Genomic DNA, 22426 nt, shown 5'->3' on the forward strand with positions numbered 1-22426 from the left:
ACTTTAAGCCAACTTTCCTGATAGTTTGTCCTCCCTGTGAGAGAGGAAAGGGCAGTTAATTGCTGACTACATGTTCAGTAACGTCAGGTGAGAAATTGGCTGCCTGAATTACAGTGCTTTTTTTCTGAGAAAATCCTACAAGGAAGGAATTAATGTGCTTCCTCTGTCTTACATTGCTGTTGTCAAGTTGCTTAACTCCAAAGATGCAGAAGCCAATTGCTTGTTTTTTGGAGACACAACTGTATAGTCAGAATAGTATACTATATAAGATAAATAGGGCATATTAAGAGGTAGAACATTTAGCCAAGTCACTACACTGAGACTGTCAGTTTTGTTGTGTATTAACGAATATGGGTTGTTTTATCTTCAGCTTTCCTCATTCCCATAGGAACAAATTAAAATGTAGTCTCTGTCATGGAAGCACCTGGACCCTTTTGGGACAGGCAGCTGTGGTGTTAAAAGCCATATTTGCACACAGTAAGAGACTGTATCCCTACAAAGAGCCTTACTGCTTATCTAGCAAAATGAAGGAAAGCGGGGAAAATAGAAGATACTCACCCTTTTGTCCAGTAGGCAATCTGAGCCATCTTCTTCGGAGGACTTTTCGCTCTTTCAGACACTTTAGGAGAATCAAGGGAAGGACTATTGTCCCTCAAGAATTGAAAAAACCTTTACGCTTAGGATTCTGCCTCCTTAATCATGGGGTATAACTAAAGCTAGAGGCAACGTGACTGTGAAAGCCACCTTGACAGGCAATTGGGGAGAAGCTTTGCAAGATTTTGAAGCTCCTGCTCTGCCTTTGAAAGCCCAACTTAACTGATGGAAATGAGTCCTTTCGCTAGTTAGGTCCATTGGATTATGAGAGGGAACAGCTGCCATGACAATGCAGTACCTAGCAAACACCAAGACCTTTAACTCAATACCCGATTAACTCTTGCTTCCGTGGACTCAAGGCATTGAGTATGTCTGGAGCTTGTATCTCCTGGCTCAAAAATAAAGGGAAGTGCCAGGAAGTAAGGCATAAATAAGACTTCTGTAAGAAACAAGGGAGAGAACAGAAGTGAAACCCTCTAAGTATAAGAAGCAATACCGTCTCAGTTTTGCTCGTGAACTTCGAGGTAAGTCTGGAGTTTCCTGCGCTTTAATACCTGATGCTTAGGTTTTAAAGATGCACAGACCACTATTTTATCTAGTCAGGTATAATCCTTATGGTTTCATCTGGCATTCCTCTGAAAGACAAGTAGATGTTAAAACCAGAAATAAATGATATTACAATCCTACCTGTTTTTAGAAAGCTAGGTTTAATTTACTTGTCACTATCCTCTTGACTCTTTCCTTTGCCAAGGCTTGAATATTTTTATTTCACTTGTTGAAATACTCATTTTTTTCGAAGTCTGGAAAGAAGCATTACAAATGAAAGTGTAAATTGCTTCTGAGCTGATGGTCATTTTCTTTGTACTTCCCTAGCAATTGTGCTAACAATCGTGAAGTTTACCTTGTGAATTTGCCAGGTGGTGGGTCATCTGTTGTTTACTGTGCAGAAAAACGACCTACTAATTTATCCTTTTCTACTTGAACCATTTTCAAATCCCCTGGCAGACTGAACCAGCATTGGGGTGATTACGAATTGCTGGTGGTACCTGGGAATCATGAGTACATCATGCTCAGCATTTACTTTGTGCACAGTCAAACTGTTCCTATTTTATGTGGTCTTGGACTTCCTAAATGTTCATTGCTTTAGGTAAGTGAATGTTTCTAAAGAAGTACCCATGCAGTGACATGATAAATACTGAAATTCAGTACTGGTTTTCTGTGCTTATAGTGTATAGTAAATAGCTGCTATTTTGAGCTATTTCTGTATTTCTAATGAATAGCAAAAGACATTGTTTAAAATTTAACATAGTGCAATGTGTCTGATTTAAAGAAGTAGTCTTATTTGATAAATCTGATATGATAAAGCACTAGGACCAGGTTGTAACACAGTGGAAATTTGTTTGCAATGTGCAATCATGTAATGTGCTAGCTCTCCAACACATTTGGAGTTGGAAAGATGAGGTTTCAGGTTTTTAGGGATACATATATGGAAAGAATTTTTGACCAATATTTGTTTTTTCTCTATTAGCTTAATACAGTTTGCTCTTTTAGAGCACTGTGGTTAATCAGTGACTGTAATGTTTCTGATCTAACTAAATTTTTCCACTGCTCTCTGAACTTTGAGCTCTGATTTCACGCATCAGTAAGCTGATGAGTTTTTGTAAGTCCTTTATTCCATGCAATTTTGCATATGCAGTAATGAGAGCCCCTTGCTGGGGGGGGGCATTAGCTCATATTTAAAGCTTTAGATGATGCTATTCTTTGTCTTGGTGAAGGAATTATGGACACCAATGAGGTATGAAAAGAAAGTAATTTTCATCATTTTACTTTAGTTTTCCTACTTAAAGGGAATAAGAGTATTAGATGCTACAAGGAAGGTATTTGTTTGCGGTGAGGATTCAACCAGAAATACTAGATCCACCAAAAGACTTTGCAATGTTTTAGCTCTGGCATCTCGGAAACCTTGGAGACAAGTGTCACGTGACATGGGTGAGAGAGTGACTAGGGTGACGAGTTCAGACTCTTCTCCAAGTTCATTACTGGGACGAATGGGATTGATGGGTTGACTCTTCATGTGAGCTAAGAGTCTAAGACTACTGTTTCTGCCCAGCTTGAGAAAAAAAAGCCTACTTGCGAAATAGAGGTACTGAAGTCTGATTTTAAAAAAATGCTGAGTGTATGCAGGTCATTTGCATTGTGATTTGTATCTGTCACGGAAATGTTTGACCTTGGAGTCGTTCGTTGTGTCTGACAGTGAGGCACTGAAATACTGTCCATATAGCAAGCAGAAGGTAAACGGGGAGAAGGGCAGGAACTGATGGCGCAGATTTTGCTACTGGCCACTGTGCCAGGTTATTTTGTAGGGCATTTGTGCAGCTTGAAATGAAGTCCAGGTTGTTGGCACCTCTACTGTTACCCAAGCTGGCTAAATCCAACATGTATACTGCTGCCACCCTCCTGAGTGGTCTGCAGGCTCTACCCTCAGGCTCCCAGTGTTATATAGGGCTGGATCTACTCTTGATCATTGAAGAGCAGACAGGTTTCATACAGAATTAAAACCAGTATGAGGTCAATACTGAAATCTAGAGATTGCATTGAAGAATCAGTGAAGTCTAACAAGAGTTAATTATTTTTGGCATGTAGATTTCCACATGTATAGGTGGAGTTGTTCTGCCCTCACAGCTCAGTGATTTCACACGCTGAAGCTGTCATGTGTTGTTGAATGTAGTGGTGAAAAGGAGTCCCTTAAACTCAGTGACACCAACACGAGTCTGGCCAAAGGCAGGTCGGCCCGATCCTTGAGCAATCTGCCGCAGCCCATCGACTGTGTGCTCTCCAGCTGGTCGTCGTGGAGCAAGTGCGATCCCTGTCAAAAGAAAAGGGTGAGTGTTTGTTGATCTAAGCATGGAGGCTGAGAAAACGGAAACAAGACCTTTTCCAGGCCATGTTTTTATTTATCTATGGGTTTGGAGAAACAGCCAGAAGCTGCCAAGGAAAGCACTTCACTCCGCCAGTGCTGGTGTAGGGAAGGCTGAAGCTTTTGCTTTCAGGTGGCTTTTAGCTCTCTTCAGTTCTTCACCCACACGGTAACTCCAGTGACTTCCATGCTGCCTGGGAAAGGTGTAAGCCCAGGCTCATTGAAAAGAAGAGGGAAACCTGGTCTTTTGGAGGGACACTGTCCAACACAATCATTTTCTTCCAGGGGTCCTGTTAGTGTGAGCATCCTCACCACTAACGGACCCCTGGGGGAATTGGAGACACTCAGTGTCTTTCAGGATTACGATGCTTTCTCTTTTCTTCCAGTGAGTATTTTCTACCCAAGGAACCACGTCAAACTGAGGTAGTGATCCTAGTAGTGGGACTAGCAAAGCGCCCATTGCTCCATACCATGCCAGGTTGACTAGAAGGACCTTTGTTAACAAAGTGAAGAAGCTGTCCTCTGGCTTCAGCAAGAATAATCCGTTATGGGAGCAGGGCAAAGTGAAGCTTTGTATCAAAAAGTTAATCCTAGTAGCCTGAAAAAGGAAGGATAATGATACAGAGGACCAAGGCATATGCACGTAGAAAATAACAGGGGATGTTGTTACCAGCATTAATTTAAAGAGCGGAAATAAAACTGAATCATTCCTTATTCTTTCAAATATCCACACTACCTTGTCAGACTCGTTTAAACAAACTGTCAAAAGCAGACTTCCCTTCATCCTTTTCAATCCTTGCTTAGTAAAATTTAAACTCTCCCAGATAGAAACCTTTCAAATGAGGTACATTGCTAGCATCTCATTTCTCTACCCTATACATTATTTTTTCTTATGGCACTAGTCTTAGATCAGATCTCCCAAATGCAAACTTTCTATTACCAACTGGGGAACTATAAAATTCATGATTTCTATACACGAATCAATATCTTTTATTTCATCACAGTACAGGTTTGCCCGCCTGGAACAACCTTCTCAGTTCAGTGGAGATCCATGTGATCATTCTGATAAAGAAACTGAAGACTGTGTTACAAATAGTCCTTGCAGAAATAGAGTTAGATGTGAAGGGTTTGTATGTGCAATCACAGGTAAGTACTTAGTGAGAAATGATGCTGCTCAGTTGACTTCTGTGATAGCACCACCCTGAACTTCCTACTTCTATAAGAGTTTGCCTAGCTAAAGATACGTCAGAAGTTGACCCAAGTCCATACGTGCTTGCGTTGTATTCGCATCAGTGCTTTGGAGTGACTCTGTTAGCAAGTGTCTGTCGGTCTGAAGCGTGTCTTTAAAATGTCCAAACTGGAAATTAAAAATTTGTCATATCAGTAACATTTGTAACACAAATGGATCAAATGATCTGACAGCAACAGCAGAACGTGTGCCAGGTATCCTTGACACATGCCTTAGAGCACAACAGCTTATTGTGGTGGCACTAGTAGCCTTTCCCTCCATCCATATGAATGACTAATAAGCAGAGGAAACTCTAAACAATGTGGGGAGGCAAGGCAGCAGTTAGCCACGTCCAGAATTTACTCTGCTGATCCGTAAAAGAGCCCAGGACAAGTGATCCATGGAACCACAAATTAGGGAAGCACCTAGAGCTTCCCTAATTAGTAGGATGCAGCTGGAAAATCACTTGCTACAATGAGAAGGACTTAGATCCAACCTTGTGGAGCACTCCCTGCTGCCTTGTTGGTGCTTGCTTGGTGACAGTGGGTCCCCAGCAAGCATTCTTGGGTGCTGAACAGCTTGGGCTGCTGAGACTGAATGCTGGTCTCCTCCTGGTAACGGGCAGCCCGAGTCCCTGCTTGTCTTCCCACCTCTGCTCTGCTGGTGCTGTTGCATCTGCCCCTGTGCAGCAGCAAGGGAAGCGCATGCCGGGAGCAGGGCAGAGAAGTGAAGGGGAGGCAGATGGCAGGCAGAGGTAAGCACCAGCACCTGAAGATGGTGCAAAGCTGGTGCTGGTGCACTGCACTTAGCTGCTCAGGGAGGGAAAGGGAAGACACCTCTGAGCTGTGTCCCCAAGGCAAATGTCACTTTGTCACATGCTAGTTCTTTGGTGGCACTGTAGAAGTGGGATTCTAAAATTCTGGACATAAAAGAGGGGAGAAGGAAATTCATACTAGGTCTGCTGAAAAGTTTGTCATATACTAAAAAAAAATTTTTGTAAAAACAATTTATATCCTTTTTTAGTTAGAGATTTTTTTCCCTAGGTTGAACAAAGAATTTTAAAGTTTTGCACAAAACTGAGTAGATGGAGTTAGGGGATTAAATATCTGCATGAAAAACCTCTGATGGAGAGGAAATATCTTCCAGGTAGTTTTGAACAAAGCGTTGTAGCAGTCTCTTATTGTAATTCTAAACTCCCTGAGTGAGAGGCTGTGATTTTGCAGTGATATCACTAAGAGTTTATAATAAAAGATTATTTTGTCAGTAATTTACACATTGCATCCTAGGAAGATGCATTACACGGAGGCTGCTTTGTAACGGGGATGATGACTGTGGGGACCAGTCAGATGAAAAAAACTGCAAAAAAGTATTTAAAAAATGTGACCAGAAGACAGAACAATACTGGGGAATAGAGAATCTGGCAAAAGGGTAAGTCAATGACTCTAGCAGGGACCATTTTCTTATTTAAGAGTATGCTGGATTTTGTGCGGCCTCAAACATAAATATTGAACAGAGAAAAGCTATCACAACTGCTGTCTCCGGGGGTTATGATCCAATAGTCCTTGGGTCCTCATCCAAAAGCTCTGTGGGAAAAATTCTTATCAACTCCATCAGTATTTCAGAAAGAGGCAAGGTAGGTAAAAATCAGAGGCACCCAAGCGTACGTGGTACCCAGTGAATCCTACAGAGAGAGAGCAGCGGCTCAGGCTGCAAATACGTCCTGCAAGAGCCGGTGCATGTGCTTTATATTGCCAAAACTCGCAAAGCAAGAGAAGACAGAAATGTAAACTCCAAACTCTTCTAAAATATCTACAGGTATGTGCATTGTCCTACACGTTAGAAATTAATCGGTGAGATGGATTCTGTATTCCAATTATTTTGCACAGATGTAAGGATAATTAGCCGCGGGCCTAATTCAGTTTATGGGGAGCAGGAATGTCATGGCCTTTAAGAACCAAGAGACCACTTAAAATTGTGGCTATGAAATAAAAACAAAGGAGAGTATGTTAATAACATATGTTACAGCAGGCAGTTATATCACTCTTCAAAGGGTGACTTAAATCAGCATCTTGGATTGCCTAAATTCTGAACCTAGCAATGGATTTATATTCGGCACGGTATTGGTTTTGGCAGGGCCAAAATTTCCTGGGTAAGCTTTTTACAGTAGTGGAAGATGATGGAATTTTTGTCCTTTGCTTAAGTGGGGCAGGATTTAACCCATATGTTCATGAGTGCCAGCTTTGTGGGTATTGAGATCCACATCTGAACTGATGATCCAGCTTTCACAGATTCAGATTATGGAACTTTATGTAAAATTCTACTGGGTGAAGAGTCGTTATTTCTTATTCATTTTTTTTTACTTCAAAAAAAAGAAAAAATCACATTGCAAGGAAAGAATTATAATTTCTTTCTCACTCTTGGGAGACGTCGCTGCTGTGCTTGTCATTGCTAAAGCTTTGTACTTCTGAGTTTAATCAAAATTAAAAATAATGTCAGACAATTATAGAAACATGCTTCTCATCTCTTTGAAGCTACAATTGCTCAGTAATACACTTTTAGTGGACTCTTCTGCTTTTCAGTTTGTTCTAAAATTAGAATTAATATTTTACAACTTCAGAGACATTATCTCTCCAGAATAAGGAGGGGCAGATCTCGCAGAGGCCTGGAACACTAATGGGGCAAGAAATTAACTGTTAACAGTATTTTTCTTTTTGTGAAGCTTCTGTTAATGATTCTTGTAACTCTTTAAGTGTAAGTTTGTGGAGATCAGTACTGTGTCCTCGGCTGGGTACCACAGGAGTGATGTTAGGTTGTCCTGACAATGACCAACAGAGGTGGGACAGAACCCACCATCAGTGACTGGAAAGCAAATGAGCCTGGTCTAATTCCTCCACCTGAAGAAGTGGTAATGCTGCATCCCTTCTGGATGCAGATGGGTTGCGGTTACTGTCCCTCGTCTACTAAAGGCAAAGGAAAACTGCCCAATGTCTCTCAAGTGACCTTTGTTGCTTCAGCAACTAGACCTTCTTCTAGCACAGATTTTACTCTTGCTGAGTGATCTGTGGTTGATTCTTGACCAACCAGGCAAATGTGACTGATAAACCAGAACAAAGAATTGTGAATCAAAAATGAACCTAGACTGATGAAATAGGTGGCAAACCATCCTTTGAAGACCCTGTTGGATGCTATTGCCTTGCTGCCAGCATTCAGGAGAGCTTGGAGTGTGCTTGAATCTCCTGGTCACCTGTTTGGCTGTTGTAGTTCATGCTGCCATTCCCAGGAAAACTCCTCTATACCTTCCACTGCAGTGCAGGAGCCTGTGCTCGCTGCTGTCTACAGTCTCCATGATTTTAACATGGTGCAAGTATGAAGAGTGCAAGTCTTGCCAATGCTGGTGGCAGTAAAGCTCTAGTGCCACTCCTAGCTGGGTAGGTGAAATTGTCCTTTAGTAGGGAATACTATATTCAGCACAGTGTCAAAATTCAACCCTGTCTTTTGTTTACCTGTTAGGCAGTTAGGTTTTGCTGAGCAATTGAACTGAGCACGTAGTAGAAGAGGCAAAGCTTTATGTCAGAGCTCCAAAAGAAAGGAGGACAAAACAAAGAAAGTTCAGCCAAGCAAAACAGCCTTTTGTATTTCTCAGCCGTGCTATTTGCTCTGCATCCTTAAATCAATGCTAAACTTTAATATTTTGCTGCTGTGATTCCTATACAGGTTGAATATTTTCACAAATGACTTTGAAGGATCAGTTCTTGATCACAGGTACTATGCTGGGGGATGTTCTTCCCATTATATTGCAGACACAAGATTTAGAAAGCCATACAATGTAGAAAGATATACCCCAGAGGTAAGTGTCAGATTCTTCTTCCATAAATAAACGTACATACATACGCTGCGTAATTTTAGTGCATACTACCAGTAAAGCTTCATAACTAAATAATTTTATAAACATTTACAAAACTTGTGAGAACAAATGGAATAAGACTGAATTTAGTCCTACTTCTAGAATGTCATCATACCACATGCTCTGTATAAACTGGGACAAGTTCTCTTAAATGACTACCCGTGTGAACTGAAATAGATGGCCAACTCCCCTTGGACCTTCTGATTGCAAAAGCTGAGCATATCTTCTCTGTTCCGTCTATACAAGAGGAAATCAGCTAGTGGAAATTGTGATGTTAATATTCAACAGAATTGGAAAGTGCCTGGAGAGACCCACTATGCGAAAGCTATCAACATGCAACAGCTTAGTATTTAGCAGCACACCATATGCGTTGTGTGAAAGCCTAGGTACTTTGATAATTTCCATAGAGCTTAATCACCTGCAATGGGCATCAAAGATGCACTTCAAACATGTTATGTATTTGACTTCAATTTGGCCTTGATGACTTGGCATGACATTTTTGAGTGTTGCCCATCAGGAAACCTTTTCCTCTTCAAATTTTAAATTGTTTAAACTCTCAGTGAAGGCTACGTTTAAGATTTCAGCTTCTTTACATAAGATCGACTTACTGAGTAAGCCTCAGGTCCCTGCAATACGGAGGACGTAGTAGCTTCCCTGCTGCTGTAAATGAAGTGTTCCTGAAGCCGTAGTGTTAACAGTAATGCTTTGCAATTGTAAAAGGTTTCTCATCTTCAAAGTACAAGCTTTAATTCACAAGTATGTTTGTGTCTGTACTCCCTCCTCATGCTTGAGGTATACAATCACTATGCAGGAAACAAAATGTGTTGTTTTTGCTTTCTATTTAGACCAAAGGCAAATATGAATTTTCACTGACTGAATATGACTCCTACTCAAATTATGAAAGTAATGTCCTGAAGGCAAAAGCTTCACAGTCTAGCTTCAGCTTTGGTATAAATCTACGTTTGTTTGAACTTGGTTACAGTTCTAACGACAGGAGGTTCAAGAAGTTCTTTCAAAGGATGAAAAGATTTTCTTCAACTGTAAGCACTGTTCCACTTAATTCTCTGCTACCACATGCGCTGTTATTTGTGTATGTATCAGTTTGATCCCCATCATCAGGTCAGTAGCCATAACCAGGATAAATGAAATCTTTCCTGTTGATTGGATTTTGCAGTTTGTATTGGTGAAGTGCTTGGCCACAAGTGCTTGTGTTTAAAACATGGGAGCTTTTCCACTGATGGATCAGCCAAGAACCAGGCTGCCTAGCCTCTAAAATCAGATGAGACTGAATGCAGTCTGTCTAGCGCACTCCTGGGCATCCATGGTTAGAGTATGAGAATGTACCAGATAAGCCCAAGGGATTGTATTTCCCTCAGTGATGAGCAGCAGACGTCTGGGAAGAGTAAAAGAACACGTGAACAAAAGCGTGCTGGTACTTCCTCCAAATACTCTCCTAGCTTTCAGTCATCAGCACTGGGGTGATGCTCAGACTGACCCAGAAATCTTCTCTTTGCATTTAATTGATTTAGCCTGTGGAGATGTTTGTATTTACATCAGTTCATACTGGTTAGGAGCCTGGCTAGTAAAGTCATTTAAGAAAATGAAACTAAGAGATACGTTCAAATGGCCTCCCCTCCGTGCAGTAAAAATGTTAGTAGGAGATGTACAAATTGTACTTCTAACCAGGTCTCCATGCTGCACATCAGCAACAGGATGTTGTGCACGTTGACATGCCGGCCATTAAAAGGTTCATATCCATCATACCAGCCTCTGGGCTTCGGAAGTGAAAATTACAGGTTTACCCAACTGGATACTATTCTTTCATTAAAAGAACATAAAACAGAACATTCGTTGCACCAGGCAAATACTACTCAAAGGGAAGCCGTCGGTAAAATCGCTTTTAACTGGTAAACCCTGGAGTCCAGCATGCCTTCTACCCTGTAGCTACTCCGAGTAATTTGGGGATTTGAGTGAAAGATGGGCAGATAGGATTTTTTTGAGGTTCTAGGATTTCTGTGCCTGTAAACACAGTCCAGAGAGCAGTCTGCAGCATGGATGGCTATTCTGTTTGTGATTGCCGCAGAGTATTGTCTCGCGCACGAGGAGCCATTCCTCTTCTAGGTGTGTTCAGCAAGGCAGGAGCTGTCACTTTAGTAAATGATAATGCAAACAAAGAGGCCAAACTATTCAACTGTAGGGCAATCTTGACAAAAATGCAGAGTGAAAACTGATGGCAGGCCCTCCGTGGGTTTAATTACAGACTAACACATGCCATTTTACTTTGGTTGATGAGATATATCTGAATACATCATTCATCAGATTGGGACAAGCACAACAAAAAATATGGATGGCACAATCAGAGATTTGGTCATAAGCTGTGATCAGATGCACGCTTTAAGCTGGCTAGAGGCACTTTAATCTATAGCTCCTAGGGCTATGGGGGCAGGTTTAGCTCAGTTGGTTAGAGCGTGGTGCTGCTAATGCCAAGGTCGCGGGTTCAACCTCCGTGTGGGCTACGCTGAGGGTTGGACTAGATGATCTCCAGAGGTCCCTTCCAACCTTACCATTCTATGTATTAGTTTTGGGGTTGTGGGCAACATCATTTGATTAGTAGTAGATCAAATCTGATCATTTGATAGTAGTAGCACTGATCTGTGTCTGCACCCTCAGTACAGAGTGCATTCAGGAACAGGAGTGTTCCTTGTTGCTTTTAAATTTGCATTTGCTTCCAGCAATCGGTAACTATTCCAGGGAGTCTACTAGAGACACTACCCATGATGATACATGAGGTATGTGAGAAGCATTTGCAATAGAAACCCAATGCTAAATGTTGATTTTATTATTTAAGCTGCAGAGTTCTATAATGAAACCCCATTAATGTGCTGCTGACCCAAACAACTGGACACTAAACTGGACATGACAGAAGACCTTTTCTGTTCCTGACTTTTATGCCAGAAAGAAGATATATAAAGGTCTATACAGATGTATACACACACACATCTATACAGATGCATGAAAGTGCGTGTGTGCACATGCATGCACAGAAGTGTGTTTTCCTCTTTCCTTTGAGTTTTGGCAGATGGCAGATTCTGTGGAGTACAGGTATTAATCTAGGTCGGCCAGAGACCCAGAGAATGACCATTTCACAGATAAATCAACATGATTTCAGATTTCAAAATTTTTCAGGGAAGAAGTTTTGGAGGAAACTGGCTAGTCGACAGTATTAGGGATAGAGCGCTCTTCTGAGGATGCTGCTCTTTGTCCTTGCATCTTAACAGTCTTGAACCTGGCTTTCCCCAAGTCCCAGCTGAATGCCTGAGCTGTCATCTAACCTGTGAGAAGTGTCTCTCCCTCTTCCTTCTCTTTTCTCTAACAGCCCACATATCTATCCTGGTCCTCAGAAACTCGACTGCTTAAGTGTTTAACAGCAAAGAATTGCAGTTTGTCAAGAGAATTACATTCCTCATTTCTTTTTGATTCTCTTTTGTCTCTGCATTTCATGTAGTCCAGCAAATTTATTCATGCCCGTTCTGAGCTGGATGTTGCCATTTATAAACTGAAGCCCCAGGGCCTGATGCTGCATTATGAATTCATGCAGCGGCTCCATCAACTACCCTCAGAGTACAGCTACGGCGAGTACAGAGAGCTCTACAGGGACTACGGCACCCACTACATCACTGAGGCTACTGTTGGTGGTATCTACGAATATACTTTAGTCTTGAACAGCAACGAGCTCCAAAAGACAGGTATGTGCATCTGATACTTGCCAAAAAGCTCTGGGGCCAGATCCAACCTTCCTGTGTGAATACCCTTCTGTAGGCACTTAATGATGATTCAGGTTTGAGGATGGAAAGGAGAAGGTGGAAGTCAACAATGTTTCAAAGAAAACCTGCAGGAAATAGGGGAGGAAGAGTGTTTTATGATTGCAAATAAAGAGCCTGGTATTCAAAGTGTGCTCAGCATCACGAGCTTCATCTAGCTCTCAAGCTGTGGGTGCTGTCCGTTAGAAAAAGCGCAAATATTTTCTATTACGCTTCCTGGAAGCTGACAAGATGTGTAGATGAATGAGTCATATATGAGGCACATAGCTTAACTCTTTTGCTAGCTTTGAAAATCTTCAGCCAAGTTCTTTTTCCAGTACCTTTCAAATGATGGTCTTGAAACACCTTTAGCGTCCAGAGCTTTTCAGGAGTGTAGGAAACAGTAAATAATTTGCTAGGTGACTCTTTTGTCTGACATTGCTCTTGCTCTTTGACTCTTGCTTCCTTTTCTCAAGAAATGATGATTTACTGTGTAGAATTGGGAGAACCACGTGCCACTAATCAATAGCTGCACTCTCTTATTTATTCATGGGCATGGGAAACTGAGTAACGGTCTTCACTGTCTATTTGCAAAAGCATTTAGTGGACTACTGTGTTGCGCTCAATCTGTTTACTCTTCTGCTGTCTTAGAAGTTGCTAGGTTATGCTATAGTCAGATACAGCTCAGAGGGACAGAATTTAAATTTGTATTTCAGATATTCAAAATGTTAGCACTGTCCAAATTCTCATATGTTACTGGGGCCCATCACAAGCAATATTCAGTTGCACATGTGAAATAATATACATTTTTGTTTGTATCAGAGTGCTGTCTAAAAGTATATGCTGACCTAGATCAGGATCCTTCAGTGTGACCAGCATTTTCAACTATCCCCTTTTGGGCCGGTCTATAAGTTCTCACAGCCATTTGATAGCTCTAGACAGAATTTAGGCTTCTCCCTCTGAAGTCCTCATTACAACTGTGCTATTTGTACTCCAGCACCATTGGAGATCAAGTCTTCTTTCACAGGTCTAATATCACAAACTGTGTCCCATGGTTAGTTCTGTCATATAATCCAATGCGCCAGATGTGTCTATATTGCCTGATTTGATATTTTCTGTGGGACAGTAGGCAATGGAGAGGTATGGATTGTGCTAGGTGCTGTACGAGGATGTCATCAAATAGCAAGTTTTGCCTTTAAGTGCGTATGGACTAAGAATATTAAGAAGAGACGTACTGGGTCAGTCCAAAACTCGATACAGCCCTCTTTTCCATTTCAGGAACTAGCCAATATCGGGTGTGAGGGAACAGTGAAAGAGCAGGATAACCACATTGCGATACTTGCATTGTGCATCCATGTGATCTAGAAATGAGTTTAACTCTGTTACGTTAAAATGCAAAGAACTAAGGAAAACCCAGGGGATTACAGCAACAACAGAAAAAAAAAGAAAGAAAAAAATGAGAAGAGATACTTGAGTGTACTGTCTGGTATTTACCATGATATTTGCCTACATATTCTTGTCCGAACAGCAAGGAGTTTGGGGAAAAACTTTGGAGGAGAACGTGTGGTGGATTTGCAGATTTTTAGGGATAATGCTTGTATGTAAGGAAAAAAAAATACAGCAGAGCTGCATGGAAAAGCTTCCCCGAGACAATTAACATTTTGTTAGCAAAGGACTGGAGATCTGGGCTTGCAAAGAGAAGAGAGGTTACTTGACCTATTACCTTTAAAAGCCACGGTCTTGACTGTGGGGTTGGGTGATACGTAAGCCTTTGCTGAAGATGCTTGGCATTTAAGTCGAAGAACAGCTGCCTAGCTATTGTGACTTTACATAACCCAGTGGAGCTGCACTGCTCATGAAAGACCTCTTCTTTCAACATTTACCTTGTGTTTGCACTTGATTTTAGAGTTCTGTGAAACACAGACATTTCATTTCGTTTCATGTGGATGCAGTAAACGTCCCAGTGAAGGTTTCTTCATCTCATCTCCTTTTTCCTGAAGGAAGAATATTTAGCAACTTATGTTTTCTGGGGATACTGAGATTAAAAAATAGTAAAAGACTCTGAAAATAAAATGTTTTTATTTATAATACTGCAATGTTTTGGTGTACATTTTAAGGTTATTCTCTGAGTGATGTCCAGAAATGTGCACAGAATGGCTTTAACATTGGTGCAACTATCAAAGGCATCTCTTTGGGTCTGGGAGTGACTGATGGTACCTGTAAATCCGTTTTAAAAGAAATTGGAGGTAAGCCTGAAATGTTTCTGTGATTTCATTTCTAGCCATTGTCATAATGAAAAGAGGATTTTGTGATCTTTTCTGCCTGAAGGACCTCCCCAGGCCCTCACAGTGGTTTTGGAATGTGTTGGCCAGCCTCAGCCAAATTTAACAGAGGGGCAGATGTCTCAAAGCTCTTTTTTTCTTGCAAAATTTTCTTTGTTGGGCAGAGAAGAAAGATCCTTCTCAGTGTCCCCTCCTTCGTTCTTGGGAAAAAACAGGGGCAGATCAACTGTTACCTGTCCAGTTTGGGCTGAGTGACCAGCGTACACAGCAGTATACTGCTTTCTGCACTGTTCCAGCCCAAACGAGGGAAAGCGTGCAGGGAGGTGCTGGTGTTGTGGGAGCCACGATGGGAAGCTGGGAGCATTTCAGCAGCGGGAGGGTGCAGCTGAAGGTATTTGGAGGAGAACTGGCAATATTTACGGTGGTGAGGAACTTTGCATTGTGGAGGGACCTTTGGCATTGTAAGTGGCTGCCATAGGCAAGAAATCAGTTGGGAGAGACAGGATATGTGAGAGGAGGATGGGGTTATTGCTGCAAGGGAGCATGGAAACCAGGCGTCAGTGGTTCTGCGGCTTGTTTGAGCATTTTGTTCTTTATGTTATGACATGTTATCTTCCATTTCTCAAATGAAATAAGTCTGTCCTCATAAAACGAGCTTCATGTGTTTAATGGAATTTGATCTCACCCTACTAAAGTAAGCAGGACTTTGACTCCTGGCTGCAGCAGGAGCAGGCACGGGTCTGTCACTCCAAGTGTCGCAACCTGTGCTAGCTGGAGTTTCTAAGTGATTTTCGAGTGTAACCACACAGAAAGATCCTGACCCATTAGCCTGTGATCTAATTACCTTATGGTGATCTAACGGTCTTACAAGCTTTGAGTTAATCTACCTAATGTTTCTTTTGACATTATTATAAATGAAAGACAGAAAAAAAGTACAGTTTGAATACCACAGCCCTTCTTCCAACCAGACTCCCATAGGAGTGAACCCTGTTTGTTTGTGAAGGCAGGGAAAATTTTGCTTGAAGTGAACCTGGCAGTTCATTTGGCCACAAGTATGTGACACACTTGTGGCCTTTCTCCTTTTTGCTCTCAATGGGATGGGTCATTTACAGGGGTATTTTACTCTTAGTTTATATCTTATTTGCCATCCACGAAGAAACATCCAAGTAGGATTGGCCAATTTTCTGAATGCATGTTTGCAGACAGCACCTTCAAAAAACGGTATGTGGAGGACTTCATCGCCCTTGTTCGGGGAGGAGCGAGTGAACACATCACCACGTTGGCTTACAAAGACCTGCCGACTGCTGCGCTAATGCAGGAATGGGGAGATGCTGTACAGTACAACCCTGAAATCATAAAGCTAAAGGTACTGTATCCATCAGTTCATTCAGCTGAGTGCCTTGGAGAAGTGTATGTTCACATAAATGAGATTTTAAAAAAGCAGGGCAATTTCTAAGGCAATTATTAGAACTACATTGTGTAACATGGCACCTCCAAGAACGAATACTTGGAGGATCCGAGTTTTGCTGGATTAGAAAGACTGGTGTAGTTGAAAGTAAGTGAAGTAAACAGATTTTTCTCCTTTCTAATCTGACTGTGCGGATATGAACACCTGCTGCCTATGAAGCAAGTCAGACTATCCACTTTTCTTCTCTACTAATGCATCACTTATCAAAAAGATAGCTGTTAGCTTAAGTAGTAGTAGAGTTTAATAGGAGGATCTCCTTTTCTTCAAATTTCTTCTGTCTTCTCTGATCACCAGCGATTATTTAGCAACAACTGTTTCTGATTTAGAATGTTAAGGAGTTCACCATAAATGCCTGGATGTTTGTGCAGTTTAGCTATACCTTAAAAATGGGATATTGGTTTCAGAGTCAAGAGTTTTTGATCCTGAACAGGTTTACAAATACAAAGCACTGTAAAAGTAAAAAGCGAATGGAAGTATGCAGCAAGTCTGCCTCATTGTTTCCAAAGTCAAAGTAAGTTCACTCTAAGTTAAAGTGAATAGTACAAAGGTCCAAGAGAACATGCTTTCAAAACTGGAGTTTGAGGTGGTAGTGATGGAAATTGATTTTGTTGCTATTATACTGTTGGTTTTATTACAAAATTTAATTTTAGACAAATATATTTATAATTCTAAAAAAATATTTGCTTCTCCTTGAAAATTCTTTAATTTCTTTTAAAAAGAAGAGATGAATTCTAAGTTTCAAGAAAAGCAAAAGTCAGCAATTTGGAAATTCTTCCAGTGCCCATCTGCCACTTGCTTCAGCAGATGTGCACTTCCAAAGCCCCGGTACACTGTGGATAGATGTTCCGCGAATGCACCGTGGGGTCTCTCAGCAGGTGAAAACAGAAATGCAATCTTCCACACAAGATCCCACTTACAGAAAATTCTCACACGATGAATTGCAACGTTCTTCCTTGTCTTGCCCTTTGATATCTAGCCTGACGCCTGTGACCATGCTGTCCAGTGAAAACCACAGACTGATGCAGTTTGGATTTGCTGTCTATAATCTTTCATTTCCATACTGTTCATTTCCATACCCCCGTGGGTCTTGAAGATCAAAAACACCAGCAGTGTGTGACTAAATGTCAGCCCAGGAATGCTTAGTTAGGGAAAACTAAAGCAAATCAGTTCATAAATCATCTGCTGAAAGGACTTGGCAGGTCAATCTTAAGGTATTTCCTTATTTGTATGATCTGAATTAAAAAAGCCAAAGTATGGATCACAGGTAATTGATGAAGAGTGAATGTATAGGAACAGGAAAGGAGTGTGGTTTTCTTAAAATATTCCTCTATTTCTAGTAGCTTGAGACTCACACCAGTACTGTTATCTTTCATGCTTACTGTATTCCAGTGGCCTGTATATCAGATCTGGTATCTAAGTAGTTATATAGCAAGGATGGGAACTTGAGATGGATCCTCTAATGATATGTGCCAATGTCATCTCGCATTAGTGGATGCGTGCCGATTTATAGGCCACGCTTCAACTTTTTCTTGTTCTTGGAAAAATAATTAGGAGGCCAAAGTCTCCTTAGTTTCTGCTGCATGTCCACTGCGTTGTGCATCCCATTATCTTCAGCCAGTGCAAAGACCGCCAAGCCTGTCTGTGGTGTTTATAGATGAAGGTCACAACACATTCCCTTTTGAAGGCAGTGGAAACCCTGCTTGGCTTCATAAAAAGAGCAGTCAGCCTTGAAATACCAAAGTGGTTAAGAGGAAAGTGAAAATATGAATGTCTCTGAATATTCTCATCTGGCTCTTCTGTGCAGCTGTCTGAGGACCAAAGGACCTTTTTGTGGGTGGACTTTGGAGATCCTTGTTAAATTGAAGTATGAGAGCACTCATTAAAAGTATATTTGATTAAATCTAGTCTAAAATGTCCAAATTAGGAAAATGGATGGGAAAGCATTTAATGAAACCTCTGTGAAACTTTGTGCTGTTTTTTCCACTAACTCTGTAGCTGTTGTATTTCATTATGCATTTGAAATTTCTTTGGTATTGTAAACCAATGGGAGGGTCCCTGTATTCCTGACATTGCTGCCTTGTTGTTTACTGGCTTTATGCAGATGCTAACGGAAAACTTGGCGCACGTACCACAAGGCTGTCGTTTCCCTCGCCAGCTGCGCTCCCGCAGAGCTGTGCAACACTCGCACTATGCTGAACTTGGAAGTAAATGCAGTTTCTTACCTCTCTTCAGGCACAGCCACTGTATCAGCTGGTGACTCCAACTGACTTTGCTAATGCAATGGCAATAAAAGAAAATATGCAACGTGCTCTTGAGGAGTTTGAGCTGGAGAGCAGTTCCTGCCGCTGTGCTCCATGTCGTGGCAATGGAATCCCCATTTTGAAAGGTAGAAGGCTTTTAGACCTCTCGCCTACCCTCTAAGAAACAAGCAGGGAATTTGCGAGGAGGAGGGAAGCTAGCTGGTAATCTGCTCTTTAGTTTCTCCTATTATTCCTGGGTGATGAAAAAGATTTTAAGTTGCTCTTTTTGTAGAATGCCACTCTTCAGTAAAGACAATGAAGGCAAGGGCTGTAGGAGTGATCATCTGTATCGGTTTTGTGGAAGAATTTGTTCCCATCTCAATTATGCATTAAAAAAAGTTGACATCTTTATGTCTCCTCCTTTGCTTTTAAGATTGCTTCCATCTTCCTACAACAGTGCCTACTGTCTCAACATTAATTAGTGTTTGTAAAAGTGTTTTGAAGATGAAAAGCACCATCTAAGTGCAAAGCTCTGTTATCACTGTCACCTCCCCCCATTTCTCATAGAAGCTGCCCTCCTTTGGAAGCAGACTGTGATTTTGAAATGAAGGAGAAAAATAATTAAATTGAATCAAAACCACACTGCCTAAACAGAGACACATGATGTGATGACAGCTTCTAACAAAAGGGCCATTTTTTCAAGTGCCTGATTCCAATCTGCATCTGCAAAATTCCTGATGAGTCGTTATCATCTAAATGAATCTGATGCAAAAACGATTGCTTCAGGTACCAGCCAGTTGATTGTAGCACTTAAAGAATTCCTCCCATGATTACACTTGTTTAAATAACTTCTTCAGGATCTGAGTCATGTTAGCATTTCATTTAGGATCTTCTCAACAAGAGTTTTTTAATGATCATGTAAGTGGAAGCTCTGATCTGGGGTCCTGCTGTGGGAAGCACAGACCAGTCTTGAAGAGCTGTAGGGAAGTCGCACCAACTCTTCCTCTGGCAGAAAAGCTAGCTGAAAAGTGTCTGTCCTGGGTGCTTGTTCTTGGCACTGCCAACAGTTTGCTCCCCTCTCAGCTTTACCAGAAAAACCCTCTTTGGATGGGGACAGAGGGACTACATGGCAAACTGGTCTGCTGAATTAGTGCAGTGCTGTAGGCGAGGGACTGTTGAACTGCAGGGCAGAGCCAGGAACAAGTGGCTGGAGAGGTAAGAGGGACATCAAGATATTCACAGTTTCACTGCTTTATCACTGTTTTGTACTCTTGCCACTGGAGAAAAATGCTGGTGTAATTTCACCCACTGTTCTTTCTTCACAGAAGATGAAACACTGAAAAGAAATGGATGTCTGTAGGGAAATGTGGCTGGAAATGAGGTCTGTAATCCCACCATCTCTGCTTGCTTTCAGGAACTGAGTGCGAATGTTTATGTCCCCTTGGCTACAGTGGCACTGCTTGCGAGATCACCAAGAGGGAAGGTAAGAAGGATCTGAAGACCGAGGAAAGAGGGGGGAGAGTGGCCCTAATAAAAAGGACAAGGAGGTGGCCAGTGCTGCGAGCCCCTTGCACTGGTATTACTGTGCTATTGTGGCCCAGGACAAGGCAGCTGTCGAGTCCCAGGAGGGAAAGCCAGACACATAGGCTGGATCCTGTATCTCTAAATGTCAAGGGATTTGCTGGTGACCCAGGGCACCAGAATCAGTAAGTCTGTGCCCTTCCCTAGAGAGTTCACTGCCTGGTGCTGGTGAGGTAAGGATGGAAACACTCTTGGCCTCCGTTATCCATTTGTGAGAACCTATAACCATGGGGTCTTTCAGCACCATTGCTGTTTGGTGAGCACAGGCATACCTACCCGTGCATAGAGGACCTCTTCTCGTCTCTCCTCTGAATCCTTGTGGCCCTTTTCAGGCTGCTGTAGTTCGCTGAGTTGGCAAGAAGGCCATGTCTATGTTGCAGAGAGGGGACAAGAAAGTACTGTATGGTCTTCATCTATGTACTCAGCTCTAACTTGGATACAGATAGTCCCAGCTGTATCTAGGAGTGATGCTGGGGGGGCTGACTGGGGGTGTCAGCTGACGGATGGGGAGAAATATGCCCAAGGTTGGCTATCCCCTGTCTGTCCAACCCCCCGCACAAGGTTAGGCCCCTTCAAACTGACAAATACGCTTTGGCTTTCCTTTTCCAGGGAGCTCAGGCTGAGACTAGTTAGTGATGAGGGAGAAGTTGTAGGTAGATAGTGCGAGGAGCTGATCTGCGGACTGACTGAACTGACAGCAGAGTTATAAGATGGACTGGTTGGTTATGGTCTCCAAAGCTTACTGCACTGGAAACGGAGTTTAGCACTGAAGTCTAATGCTTCTTTGCACTCAGGAGGTGGCTTTACTTTGGCAGTTCAAAGCCACATAAGCCTTTCTTGCACGTGTATCAGACTATAAACTCCCACCTAATTTACAATTCAGGATGAGCCCCAGGTCTCCTTCAGCAGCTCAATTTCTTAAGCTTTCCTCTTTGATACAACCAGTATGTTGCAAACTGTTTTTCCTCAGATATGCTACCATGTATTTTAATCTTAAAATCTTGTTATTTTGTTTCAAAGCATTTACTAATGTTTCCTGGCCCTTTGTATTGTTTGTCTCCTGTCTGATGTTTTTAACTCCTTCTGGTTTAGTATGATCTGTGAATTTAATCATTTTACTGTTTATGTCTTCTAGATCATTAATTTAGATGCTAAATAAGACCGGTTCTCAGCCATCCAGAGCTCTGACACCATCTCAGTTTGATGCACTGCATTTATCATTGCCCTTTGTTTACCGTCTCTTATCCAGGTTTCATTCTGCATGACTGTGTCCTATTCAAGGCTGGCTGAAATACATTTTAAGCCAAGATTTCACAGAGCAGAGGGTCAATTTCATAGGTGTTTCGAAGCAAGTCCATGGAGTCCTAGACTGCGGAGTCACTTACACCTTGTTCCAGTCAGCTTCCCACACAAGTTATCACATCCGACCCTCCCAGAAACTTGCATCCATCCACTTGTCAACACAGAACTTCATTTTTCACTCCCCCTTCCTTCTTTTATGCACTGCCTCTGCATTTGGCTCTGGGATTCTCAGGACTTTGAATTTCTGTCACTCACATGCTCAGGGTCCAGAAGAAAACAGTGTAATAGGAAAAGCACTGGATAGAAAGCTGAATATTCAAGCTGTTATTCATTGAACAAGAACATGCTAACATTTCCTCCAGCACCTCAAAATGTGGCTGACACAAGTTCAGTTGCTCTTTTTCTTCCATAGGTTTGGAATGGGTCAGGGACAGAAATGGACTATAAGCAAATTTAAAGCTAATTGATATTTTTTCCCTTGTCCATGCTGTATAAAGTGTAGTTTGAATACACACCAGAAATGCTAAACAGGGAATTAACATCCTTAAAACAATCATTCACTGTTAATGACTCACGTATATTATTGTTAGTGGTATGGACAGGGGCATATTTGTGTTTAAATATGATTAATGGAAGCTGACAGCTCTATCTGTGGAAAGAAATGCTTTATTCTGACAGTCCTTTCTGGCTTTGTTTTTTTTTTCCAGATGCTGCTGTTAATGGGAACTGGGGCTGCTGGACTAGGTGGTCTGCATGCTCAGGAGGTCAGCGATCGAGAAGACGACAGTGCAACAACCCTGCACCACAAAATGGTGGTTCGTCATGCTCAGGGCCAGATGTTGAGACACTTACTTGCTAGAAGGAGTTATGAAGAATGTACACAAAAGAGATGAGCAGTTTACTAATTGAGTGGAAAGATGTTAACTGGCTTATTAAGGTAGCTTAGCTCTGCTTGTAGGTCTCATCCTACGTGCATTGAAGACAGAAAATATTCAGAAGGCATTGGGACTTGGGCGTGTGTTATGGATCCTGTCCATTGAACATGATTTGCAATTGTTCCATGGGATTGGATGTGTTTACCATTCTTAATACTTTGACTTTATTGCAATA

General features: G+C 41.8%; 1 protein-coding gene across 1 annotated transcript; it reads left to right on the forward strand.

The window, feature by feature from the left end:
* Positions 1-70: 70 nt before the first annotated feature.
* C8B (complement C8 beta chain) lies at positions 71-22175 on the forward strand. The gene is made up of 12 exons (XM_062581575.1): positions 71-87; positions 3323-3476; positions 4516-4657; positions 6026-6167; positions 8454-8586; positions 9489-9683; positions 12149-12389; positions 14561-14689; positions 15928-16091; positions 18426-18579; positions 19848-19916; positions 22024-22175. The coding sequence occupies exons 1-12, from the start codon at positions 71-73 to the stop codon at positions 22173-22175; spliced, it is 1692 nt and encodes a 563-aa protein (XP_062437559.1).
* The last annotated feature ends 251 nt before the right edge of the window (positions 22176-22426 follow it).

The sequence above is a fragment of the Rhea pennata genome, chromosome 8 (assembly GCF_028389875.1).
Source record: "Rhea pennata isolate bPtePen1 chromosome 8, bPtePen1.pri, whole genome shotgun sequence".
Taxonomy (NCBI): domain Eukaryota; kingdom Metazoa; phylum Chordata; class Aves; order Rheiformes; family Rheidae; genus Rhea; species Rhea pennata.

Excerpts from the sequence above, each read along its gene's own strand:
- C8B (XM_062581575.1), top strand. Across the intron at positions 3,477-4,515 it reads ATCCCTGTCAAAAGAAAAGG|TACAGGTTTGCCCGCCTGGA; the intron begins GTGAGTGTTTGT and ends ATTTCATCACAG. Across the intron at positions 8,587-9,488 it reads TAGAAAGATATACCCCAGAG|ACCAAAGGCAAATATGAATT; the intron begins GTAAGTGTCAGA and ends CTTTCTATTTAG.